Raw genomic sequence first — 12,498 nt, forward strand, 5'->3', positions numbered from 1 at the left:
TTGCACACAGAGAATTATATATTCTGTATAGTGTATTGTAAATATAGGAATGGACAAAGTGTTGACCAAAGGTTGACCAAATGGGAATGTAAAGGGCTGTTTATGGTTGATCCACACAGACTCCATTTCTGATTACTGAAATGCAGCCAGTTGGCTTAGTGACACCATTAAGCTTAAGTACTGAAATGGTTTGCCTTTATTAAAAATCTATAAATGTGAGAGGTTTGGCTGCAACAGAACGAACTCCTAGAAGTGCATTAACACCATCTATGTGGCAGACGTCAAGATGTAGTGAAGACATAAAAACGTTGACGTTTCACTATAACTGACAAACAAACAAACAAACTATACATTTTAACCCATTTAATAATTTTGGCTGGTTATTGTCAAGGTAATCTTTCGTGGAATAAATTCAGCTATGTTCCTGAATACACCGGACCGTATACTCGACAAGAAGGGAAACATTTGAGATATCTGGATTGGATTTCAAGTGCAGCACTATTTGTGCTCAGGAAGCGCATAGCCTGTAAAGCGGCACTGCGGCAGTGCTGTATCAATGCGCCCGGTCCCCGCTCCGGGATCCACTAGCACGGACTGGGGAGAAGAGCGGCGTTGGCTTCTTGCAGAAATTATTTGTTTGTTGAAAATTTTTCCCTTTTGTTTTCAGTGTTGCTGAACAGTGATTTGCGAATGTCGACGGCTCACCCGGACGGTCCTCCACTTACAAGGGTTTGCATTTCTTGGTTTTGCATGACGTGTCTTGCAGGGTGAAAAGGCTGGCTTTGTGTGTTTGTGGATAGAAAGCGGGGAAGGAGGCTGTGCTGTTGTGGGCTGGACTGGACGCGGCGCGTGAGATTTACTGACGGAGACACAGACAAAAAGGAGTGTTGGAAGCCAGCGCGAGAGCATGATATCCAACGGAGGTGGGGGGGGGGGGAGTGGGGTAAATGGGTTTTAAACGATTTTGTCAAAGCTATTTTGCATGCATGACATTACTCATCAGGTTAAAGATGCATGTGACCGAAAACGGGTTTGGACAGTAAAGGGTGGAAAATATACATGTTGTTAATCAGTCAGGACTATTGAGTGTTCTTGTTGAAATGTTCCTGAGATGTATATCTGATCCAGTAAGGCAGATCTCCAGAGAACACGGCTGATGTGCGACCTTTTTTTTTACTTGCTAAATGTTTGTCAGTGTTGAATTTTGGAAGTAGATGAAGGTTTGGGTGTCTACAGCACGCAGCACAACTCCAGTCTCGTCACCTCGTGAAGTTGTGCTAGATGGTCCATAGGCTATGATGTCATAGCTTCAGGATCGTGGGTGCTTGAGAAGGTGTTCTCGTGAGGTGTGGAGCCCTTACTGGGATTCCGTGGGGTGGGTGGGGGTGGATGGGTGATGAAATTTGGAGTGACACAAGCTTCTACCCATAAAAGTAGCCTGTGGATTGATTACATTATAGATGTATAATTCTCTCCCAGTCTTCATCTTTGGGTTTATTCATTGACTGACATTTGCCTGTGCGGTTTTGATATAATATAAGGAAATTTGAGGATGTGCAGAGAAATTACCGCAAGATCAGGCAGATGTAGTTAATTCCAGCACATTGTTGTGTGCAGTGCCTGTAGAACATTTTGCACTTTGTGGGCCCAAACGGATCGTAGGCCCGTGAGAATGACTTCGCTGTGGATCGTAATTGCAGTATGCTTTCTTCAGCACACCGCTAAACGCTTGATGTCGCATGGGTTAAGAAATGGCCTGCATTATTTTCAACAAAATTTTTTTATTTTTGTGGGAACACGTGGATCCCGTGATTCATCAAAACGCCCACAGAACACTCATCTGGAAAGATTGGTTATGACTCTGACTGCACACTAAAAAGTGATTTATTACAGGGTTAATTTGCATATTGCTGCAGTATCACTATTGCAAAGGCCAATATTGCAATAACAATTACTACAAGCTACACAACCAACAATGCTCTGTCTGAGCTAATCTGAGCAGTTAAGAAAAAATGATACGCGGTGGCCATAAGGAGGTCAAAGGGCAATGCGATTTAAAAGACTGATAACGGGTCTCAAATCCTGCAGTGCTGGGGTGCAAGGGGTCAAGAAATGAAAACATCACCACAACACTGGGAGAGGATTTAAGAGCAGTTAAATTGTTCACTCGTGTATACGCTGTCATGTAAGGTTCGTGCGGTCACATAAATACAGATATTTTTACATGAAATGGGATAGAAAAAACAAAACGAGGGAGATTGCACAGTTATGAGTTACGTTTGCCTGGCATCGCCCCTCAGAATCAAAAACACGACCTGGTACCGTGCATTCTGGGCTGCGTTAAGTTCTATTCAAGCGGACGTCTGATCCGAACATTTGTATGAACGCCTCTTGCATTAGGCGACCGCACTCACGTGCAAGTTATGGCAAAGATTGTGTTTGGCGAGGTACTGTCAGCAACTGGGACTGCTCATGTGCACACAACCCTGCTGTACATCATTATTTCGACGTGAATAGTTTTCCTAAGGCCAGTGGCTCTGAGGCGGAAATGATGTCATAAGTACACCGTTAACAGACGCGTCTGCTTGACAAATACGTCATATAGCCAACGTGACGCAGTCCAATAAGCGAGAGTTACAAATTACGCCATTTATAAAGCGTTAGTGGTGTTTTCAATAGCAGAATGTACGAGAAGGCATGAAGACCTGATGTAAATCAGTGTAACAGTAGATTTATGCGTGGTGAACTCCACAGTCGTGGCGGTGTGCTACCATATGTCTTTGGATAAGCTTGGTGCACTATGTACTAATGATGGGACTCCCAACAGCTCAGCTGTTTTACACACCATCAACCTTCACTTGTTTCCAGTGGACTGTTCTCTGTTGTTTAATTATGTGTGGTTTGAGCATAAAATTCCTCCTTAAGCGTAGGTGTAATAGAGGAGGTATGGTTAATGGTGATCTCTTTCACAAAGTGCATAGTGTTCTCTGAAGCGACTGTACAATCCTAATCTGTCCAGACATGGCTGAAATCTGGCATTGGACTAAATCACACTGCTAGTGTGACATTGGCAATGACAATCTTTAGTCTAGTATTAGACTTTATCTGATCTAATAATGTGAGAGACTGCTGTATTTTTTTTTTTATTTTGCATGATTTAACTCACAAAATCAGGAAAAACTGTGATCAGGAAACGTGATCCTGTTGCAAATCTATATGTTTTTTCTCTTGTTTTTCAGGAGGGGCAGGTGGTGGCCTACCTGTGGGGTCTGTCACACCAGCCATGTTAAGGTATATTACAGTAAAATCTCAATGGCAGAAAACAACTGACCTGCCTGTTGGCACAGTGTGAGTGCTGGACTGATTCTGTGGATACTGGACTACACCCGGCAGGGTTGGATTTTGGATTTATTTCATTGTGGATATATCAGTTTCGAGCCTGGTGCGAATCATCTGTGACGGATCCCCTTGCTGAATCTGCAGATCTTGCGACGTGGATGTTCTCACCAGTTTTACTGGAGGACTGATATTGAGTGTAGCAGTACAGTTGCTGGTGGGTGATTGTGGGAGTTGGAGTGTTATTCAGTGGGAGCGTAGTCACGCCTCTGAGCAGGACGCAGCGTGGCCCGCCGTGTCTGCTGGGAAATGGACGGCCCACGGAGCAGTGGCATCCGGAAAAAGCGGAAGTCTCGGTCAGAGCGTGACCGTGAGAGGAGGTCTAACGGGATCAGGAATAACCATGTCCGGGACTCTGTGCTCCGATTCTCCTCGGATTCCGAGCGGGAACACAGCACCAATCCCTCCTCGTCCTCGCGACCCAGGCCGCCAAGGAGGAAGAAGAAGGAGTCTCCCTCCGCTGAAGAGGACATCATCGATGGATTCTCTATAGCGGGATTTATGACCCTGGAAGCTCTTGAGGTAGGTGCTTAACGCTGTAGTGTCTCAACAGGGCAGCACTCTGCCTGTTTTGTCAGTGCTGCCTCTCACACGCGTTGCTCTGCGCTCAGGTTCTGTGTGCCCTGCCGGCGGTGTAGTAAAGGAGCTGCTATTGTTTGTTAACCTGCCCCCTTTTCTAAGCTCAGTGATGCGTTTTTGGCTGCTTCTGCGTTTGTGCATGTGTGCGTAATTCCAGCAGAGGTGGCTTTAAGCAATGTGCTACACTATGTCTGGTGTGCTGATTTCAGGTAATGTCTTGACTCTTGAGTCTGAAGGAAAGGCTGTGAGTTGAAACAAACTAATAAGATTATAAGTTATACATGTTATAAGTGGCATGCTGAATATTTCCAGTAAGTCATTTTGTTCAAGATACATAATTTATAAAAGCTTCAGAGATTTAGATTTTACATATCATAGTACACCATTCCCTGCAAAATAATGAGTTCTATATTGCCTTGAATTAGAAGGTCTATTCATTACTTTGATATTTGTTTTTATATGTTGTGACAAAATGCTTCATTAACCACATCAGTTGTTCATATTACATTTATCAGGTTATATTAGAATCAAGTTTTATGGCTACTATAAAGAACAGGATAATGAATGTTAATATTCAGTGTTTAGAGCTACATTGGTCTAGCACTGAAGTTGCTAAGTAGTCCTAAATGCATCACCATTTCAAGTTTGAAAGTGTTAATGTAAAATCCTGTCTTTTGTTATTAAGCAGAACATGTTGGAATTTATCCTGCGTTTCAGCTGGTGACCCTCAGAAGTGTTTTACATTAGCTTTAGTTTCCTCAGTCCAGATCTGTGACACACTCCACACCGAAGACGTGGAGCCCATATTCCTGCGTCTGTACGTGAGGAAACCATTGTTTGCAGGGGGCAGTTAAGGCTTCAATTGCTGTGCTGGTGTTGGGGCAGAAGGTGGTGGTGGGGGGGGGGGTCTCGCCTCTGGGCTGTGGTATGTCACACTATCTTCCTCCCCCCCTGCTTATCCACTTACAGGTCCACCTGTACTGTGCGCTCCCTGGAGATCGTGTCACCTTTGGTTGAAACTGTCAGGTCTCTGGTTTTGGACAAATATGATTTTCTTTTGTTTTTACACAAGTTGAATGAAAATGGCCAGAGTCTGGCTAAATTCTCTGGACGTGTGTGAGGTTGTGTGTATCTCTGCCATCTTCATCTCTGTCTCCATCTCCCCAGTCTGTCATGGTATTTCACGCTACACACTCCTTGCCTGGAGTAGTGTGCATTCTCTGGGGAACCGTGGACGCGGTCCAGTCAGGAGGACATGTAGTACCCACACCAGCATGCTTTGGCTAATGGTCCCACTGCCTGCACTGGGTTGTGCTCAGCTGTGCCTGTACACCAGTGCAGCCAGCGGTTTGACCATCAAATAAAAAAAATAAAAATAACTTTTCCCAATGCATCATCATCTCATTGTTTGTTTGATTGCTAGCTATTTCATTATTTCATATTGACATTTTAGTTCATATTGACAGTATTTCATAAAGTGATATTGTGCTTCCATTTTGGCAGTGTTTCACCCAAAGTGCTTGCCTGTGACTGCCTACAAGATTTATTACAAGCCGCTTCATAGTAATCAAATTAAAAGCTTTTACCATTTTTCTGCAAAAGACGCAACCTGGACAGTTTTCATTTACAACATGATGGCTTTTCACAAGCTGTAGGTTTTGGGTTGTTTATCTGACGTTCTTTGCAGCGATGGTCTGACTTATCAGAGCACTTTGTGGTGTTTCTTGATCTTGGGAAAGTGTGTGTGTGTGTATTAATTTGTGTAGGTTTTACATATGTAATTCCTGCATATTGATATAAACACATTCACGTTGTATAATAAAATGTTTATGTAAATGTTGTGTCATGTGGCATGTTTATGCTCATTCTCCTCTGTGTCTCAGGTTATGTCTCGCGCTGTCTCGGCCTGTGTTTCCTTCCTTCTCCTGGAGTCTTTTTCTTCCTTTTTTCCTCTAACCCTCTATGGTTTCAATTTGAGGAGGAATTTCCCAGGCAGTTGCTGAGTGGTTGTCTTGGAATTGGAAAATGTGTTCCTGCTCTCCGCATTACAATCGGGCCGCTCGCCCGTGAGCAGCGCGGCCGGAGAGGTGCTGTTGGTCGGCCCGGTTAATGGAGGAGCGGCTCTATTACATGTGCTCAGCGAGGAGCAGCGGGTTTGGAACGGAGGAGGCGGAGGGCAGAGGTCCCGCCTTCCTGCGGCTGGGAGAGCTGATGCTGTGGCTGGGACTGTCCTGCTCCGCGGGCCCCTGACCGTCACGCCCTCTGGCCCCTGTGCAGAACAGAGCCGCGCTGTCCTCTTGTAGCGTTTCCCTATCGCCGTCTCACCACCCCCTGTGCACTCCTTGCTCAGAGCTCGGCTTACATGCCGAGTTAGACTACACAGTCACAGCGTTCTGGAACTTTCCACGTATTCGGTTCCCTAGGCGACGGCTTTTCCTACTTTTTGCCGTTTGTTCGTGTATAACGCCGTGTTATTCACAGTGCAGACAAGCAGTAATTCTTCAGTTAATCTGGTGTTCAAGATCAGGCGATTACTTCAGAGGGAGGTGAAAAGACAAGTGGAGAAGACATTGAAGACAGGTGTTTCAGAGAGGAAATGAGGTCATGCTCACAGGACATGTTGGCCCTCGTCCAAGCACGCATATCTTTGGTATCAGTGTGTGTAAAACCAGAGAACGACCAAACTGAACGAATGATTTCTGTTCGTTCGTCCGTGACACCATCCATTACTGCCCACACCACAGCGTTTGATTTCTAGAGGAGATCTTGATAAAGGAAATGTCTGTTGGGAGGATATGACAGAAGAGTCTGTGTCTCGCCAAGTCTGTATCTCACCGATGAAGTTCCGTTTGAAAGTATTTTGTGTTATTGAACATCACAACTTGCGTTACGCCATTTCTGTGCAGTTAATTGTCATTAGTGATTTCTTTGTACGTGTGAAAGAAGTGATTTCCTGACAGAGTTGTGATAGAGAGACTAGAGGTTTTCTTCGCCCTGGTAGTCTCGCTGCCGTCTTCCAGACATGTGAAAGACAGCAGCGCAAGATGGACACCAAGCCTCCGAGAGGCGTTATGAGGGCGGGAGAATCCACCACACGCTTGTTGCGAATATTGTGCGACTGAATCTACTGCCATGCTGCTGCTGGCCCATTAAAAAACCCGCACAAAGGATGTCGCCATAACGCGTGGAAAGACACGGGCTTCGGACGCCGGGGGGGGGGGGGGGGTGAGCACGCATGAGCCATGTGAAAGTCGGCCTCTGGCAATAAAGATCCCCTCGGGAGTTCACTCATGATGCTGCTCCCTGCTCCCATTGGCTCCTTGCCAGGTGAACAGTGTGAAAAACACCAAGGTTTTATTTTTTATAAAACCTCTTTGATTAAATTTCCCCCTTTTGTTCAATTGCAGTTATATATTATCTTCTGGCAGTAATGGCAGCTTTACATTTAGGTGTAATATTTTTTTTTATCTGTCATAAAGTGATATATGATACGCAGTAATGAGATGTAGAGCGAGAGCAGACTGGCATCAGCGCAGACGTTCTGTCACTCGCCCATATGCCGCGTGTCTGCACTGCTTCTCAAAGCACTCTGCTCATTCTCAGCAGGTCTGTGCAGACTGTGGTCAGGTCGCAAATATTAGATATTAGCATTTTTTTTTTCCTTACATTTTTTTTCTGCTGAATATTCACAATATTTAGTTATTGTACATTTTACAATCGGACATTTCAAACAGGTATTTAAATGACGGGCTATGAAAATAGGCTGGTAAAATACAGATATTGGATATAATTTGGATAGGAAAAAAATAGTCCTTCTCCATCTTTACCTCGGCCGTTTGGAGTTAAGTGGCTCCCAAGGTCATCAGCTCTCGTGGCTGCCTAAATCTGCTATGCAATGCTTTCCTTAGTCTATTACAGGGCTGGTCTGCACACCCGGACTGCTCCCAGATGTGGGCGTGGCACTCCTCTTGACCCTGCCCATCGAGGGGGCACTTTTTGTGTGGTAGCACCCTTCGTACAGGACAGTGAGTACTAATGGCCTATGAAGTGTGACAGTAACGTATTGCAGGCTTCGCCGATTAGGTTAAGTGTCCTTACTTGAGGCTAATTAGACAGCTTGAATTCACCACAGGCAACAGTGTCTGTGTGACAGTTCCACATGTTAGCGTGCCCCTGTGATATTTAAGTGACATGGAACAAACGCGCGCGCATACACACACACACACACACACACACACACAGATTGTGTTTAATTCATAGCCTTTTTGTCCTCAACCAGGTGACAAAATACACACACGTTCACATCTAACAGCAGCAGCTGGGGCATTATGCAGTGTTGCAGAAACAGTGAACATGTAAATATTTGCTTTTGTGTTGAAATGCTGTCTCAAGATCTCCTTAATGACCCGATGGTAGAGCAGTGTTTGTGTGGGAGTCTTCCATCAAAGCTCACAAACTCCACCAGCATCTGCTTCCTGATTGGCCGATACCTTTATATGTTCCTGAAGACATTTCAGTGCTCCCTGCCTGCTCCCTGCTCATTACAGCATTAAGGCCAAACGCTCACAGGTGGGGGTGTGTTTCAGGTATCGTAACTGCACTAGACAAGCAAAAGAGAACGTTTGGGCTTTAAGCTCTTCCGAGAGCTTGGTCTGCTCGAGAAGGACCTATAGTGTACATCCGTCGTCCGTGGAAATGCCTGTTTGTAACACCAGCGTTGCTTTACTCTGGACTCTGTACTGACCGTTGGGAAAAGTCCCAGCTGGAAGGCCCAGTTTTGGCCCCAAGCAACAGCGAGCTGTGATTCATAGTGTCATAATGTTGTACGATGTACAACAAGGCCGTAGCCACTGCACCCGCCCTGCTGTGTGTTCGTAAACTTGGAGGTGATCTCCTGAGGTGTAAACTCCTGATGGCTGGAAAGGTTCCACACCTGTTTACTCTGGTCATCTCTCACACCTGTTTACTCTGGTCATCTCTCAGTCATTTCTATGTTTCTGAGTCAGAGACGGGAAGGATTGCTGGCAAATACTGCTGTGTTCTCTGGACTGGCAAATCAGCCCAGAATAAGTCCAGGTTCAAACATGCACCCCCTCAAACACTAATACCACGAGTGATATCACTCATTGTCCAACATTGAATTTTGGGATGTTAATAACCGTACTCTAGAACCAACAGCCGTATTCTAGGAGTCGATGATGGAAAATGTGAAATGATGTAATGCCTCAGTCATTCAGCATCTCAGTTAAATGCACAACATCCTCCACAACAAAAAAGTGACCCATACACTTGCTCTGAGAGACCTTCATTGTCTTAGTGGGTTATGCATCTGCTCTGGATCGTCCAGCTATGCCTGGAGTCCTCTGACGGTGGCTGTGGTCTTCTATGCTGAACACCCACCGACACTTCACAGCCTTTATAGGAAAAGACACAGTTCCCTCGTTTTGCTGGTGGGGGGTAGGAACTGTCCGCCCAGCCGTCTCTGTCCCCGTTCCACTCCGGAGCGGCTGGCATTAATGCTTTAGTGGCCGGACGGCTTGTAAAATTTAAGCCCGCTCGACACTCCTGGTTAATGCGAAGTGCTACAGAGAAAAGATATAAAGGCCCAACTTAACCACTGCATTAGCGCTCGGGCGAATTACATTTTTATTCAAATCTAATTGGCTTGCCTAAGTAGGTTTATAATAATATATCTGGCAGGTCTGAGTGTCAGCATCTCGGCGGCTGCAATCCCTTTTCATTATCTGTCTTCGCTCACACAGATCCGAGCAAGCAGGGAGGAGAAGAATGAAGCGGATGTTTGCCAAGGCTGATTTAAAAACGCTGTCCCCAAAGAACAGCGCTCTCGGAGGGAATGCTACTTAGAAAATCTCCCTCTCTTGCTCTCTCTCTCCCCCCCTCATTCTCAGACTGTCTTGTGCTCTCTTTCTCTCTCTTCCACCACCCTCCATCTTCCTCACTCGGACATTCTCTCTCTCTCTCTCTCTTTCCCCATCCCTCCCTCTCTGTAATTGCCTTTACACTGAGTGAGTGCCCACACAGTTCCCTGTGCCTGTGGGATTGTTCCTCTGTGCTGGCGGGGAACAGAGTTGTTTGCATGATCATAAAGAATATGCAGAACGGTATGCTTGCTTTACACTAGCCACACTTCATTTCCCAAGAGCACTCATCTCTGAAGGATTCATTCAGTTCAACTGAATCAAGGCTTCTATTCATGAGATCAAGCTGCATTTACTGGTATTACATGAAAATACACTTTAGAAATTCACCTTTTAATCAGAACGTTGAAGCGCCATCTGTTGTAGGTAAACGCCTGCTCTGTCATGTTTAAAGTGCAGGCACAGAGGCTGTGTTTTCTGAAGCTCTTTCATTGCCCACTGAACACCCTGGACAGTTCTGTAAAGGTGTGAAAAACACTCACATTAGAAGGGCTGAAATTCTAAAATGCTAAAAATGAGCTAAAATGAGCAGTTTGTACAAAAGAGAACCACCTCACAACCCTCACACATCCCACCACACAACCCTCACACACCCCACCACACAACTCTCACACACCCCACCACACAACCCTCACTTACACACCCCACCACACAACCCTCACTTACACACTCCACCAGAGTGTAACTGCCACTGCTGTCTTAAGATGGAGCTGCTCAAATGGCCTTACATGAGTTGAGCAGAAGGGTTTTGGCATGGTAGTCTTATTCTGTGACCTTATCATTAGTGTCAAGTGCTGTATATCAAGTGCTGTCTTGTGCGTTTCTGTTGACTTGGACACAGGTCAGCATAGTATTGTCAACCTCCATTGGAATGTTGGGAGAGAGGATTTGCCATCACTGGGCAGAAAAGTTAGACACAGATCTTCAAAATATCAAACACTTTCAAAGCAGTTAGGGTTACTTTTACACACAACTAAGCTTGGCCAATGCGCTTAGGGTTTTAATAGTGGCCATGCAATAGTGGCCACGTTTTATTAAGAATGCTTTATTATTACTATAGCTGGTCTTTGAATGTACTTTAGATACTTTAGGAAGAAAGAGGAGTTTTCCTCTTCAGTCTTCGTTTGCTGTAAGGTCTGATCCAGCTGTGTGGAAACGTGTCCTCCAGTGGAAGGACTCCAGCGCGATCTTCCTTTCTGTTCCAGCGGCTAATCGTTCCTCTTCCCTAAAAAGCAGACTCTTGGCTGTGGAAGCATGGATTATGTCTGCTACGCTATTCTGCTTAGTTTCTGAGTGTGAACACAATGAGAGAATGTGTCTTCTAACAGAAAGTAGCAGCATTTTCGAGCTAGCTTGGAGCTATATGCTTTAAACCAAAGTAGGACTTGGTGACACTGGAGTGTGTGTGTGTGTGTGTGTGTGTGTGTGTGTGTGTGTGTGTGTGTGTGTGTGTGTGTGTGTGTGTGTGTGTGTGTGTGTGTGTGTGTGTGTGTGTGTGTGTGTGTGTGTGTGTGTGTGTGTGTTTTAGAGGAATTGGTTCCAGATTGCCAGATGGGGCTGTTCTTGGATTAGAGAGGAGCATATTAAATTCAGTGTATTTCTTGGCATGACATCCTGATGGCTTTTGATATGTCCTACTCACATATTTTAAACATTATGCTTATGTGATGTGATTTGTTCAGTCACTAATATTGGTTTAATATAGAAACAATCACTTGTGTCAAAAATCGTTTGTCAAAAATCATTGATGCCGTTTGTGTATGTGTGTGTAAATGAGGGTACTCAATAGTGGACACTATATATAAAAATAATAATCTGTAAACACAAAGAAATCCTGTGTTTTATCCACAGAGCAGAGAAACAGGTGGAGTAGGACATGCAGTCGGCATGGCGGCCTTGGGTTGTTGTTGTTGTTATTGTCCTTGTTGTTGTCCTTGTTATTAAGCCAGGCTTTACTTCTCTTTGGCTTTTGGCCACCATTGTTTGTGTAATAGATGTCTGTGCTAGCTAACGGTGTGCTACATGAGGATGAGATGGGTCTGTGCTAGCTAACGGTGCACTACATGAGGATGAGATGGGTCTGTGTTAGCTAACGGTGCGCTACATGAGGATGAGATGGGTCTGTGTTAGCTAACGGTGCGCTACATGAGGATGAGATGGGTCTGTGTTAGCTAACGGTGCGCTATATGAGGATGAAATGGGTCTGTGTTAGCTAACGGTGCGCTATATGAGGATGAAATGGGTCTGTGCTAGCTAACGGTGCACTACATGAGGATGAGATGGGTCTGTGCTAGCTAACGGTGCACTACATGAGGATGAGATGGGTCTGTGCTAGCTAACGGTGCGCTACATGAGGATGAGATGGGTCTGTGTTAGCTAACGGTGCGCTATATGAGGATGAAATGGGTCTGTACTAGCTAACGGTGCACTACATGAGGATGAGATGGGTCTGTACTAGCTAACGGTGCACTACATGAGGATGAGATGGGTCTGTGCTAGCTAACGGTGCATTACATGAGGATGAGATGGGTCTGTGCTAGCTAACGGTGCACTACATGAGGATGAGATGGGTCTGTGCTAGCTA

General features: G+C 45.2%; 1 protein-coding gene across 6 annotated transcripts in view; it reads left to right on the plus strand.

Moving 5' to 3' along the window:
• Window positions 1-557: 557 nt before the first annotated feature.
• auts2a (activator of transcription and developmental regulator AUTS2 a) overlaps window positions 558-12,498 on the plus strand; it is a 302,379-nt gene continuing 290,438 nt past the window's right edge. For 4 of the 6 annotated variants that reach the window (XM_077020416.1, XM_077020421.1, XM_077020420.1 and 1 more), the window contains exons 1-2: window positions 559-729; window positions 3,240-3,918. In XM_077020416.1, the coding sequence (XP_076876531.1) occupies window positions 3,646-3,918 (273 nt within the window). In that variant the 5' untranslated portion in view covers window positions 559-729; window positions 3,240-3,645. Of the gene's footprint in view, window positions 730-3,239; window positions 3,919-12,498 lie in introns of all 6 variants that reach the window. The other 2 variants (XM_077020418.1, XM_077020417.1) reach the window with 1 other exon arrangement.

The sequence above is a fragment of the Brachyhypopomus gauderio genome, chromosome 10, assembly GCF_052324685.1.
Source record: "Brachyhypopomus gauderio isolate BG-103 chromosome 10, BGAUD_0.2, whole genome shotgun sequence".
In the NCBI taxonomy this organism is placed as follows: Eukaryota; Metazoa; Chordata; class Actinopteri; order Gymnotiformes; family Hypopomidae; genus Brachyhypopomus; species Brachyhypopomus gauderio.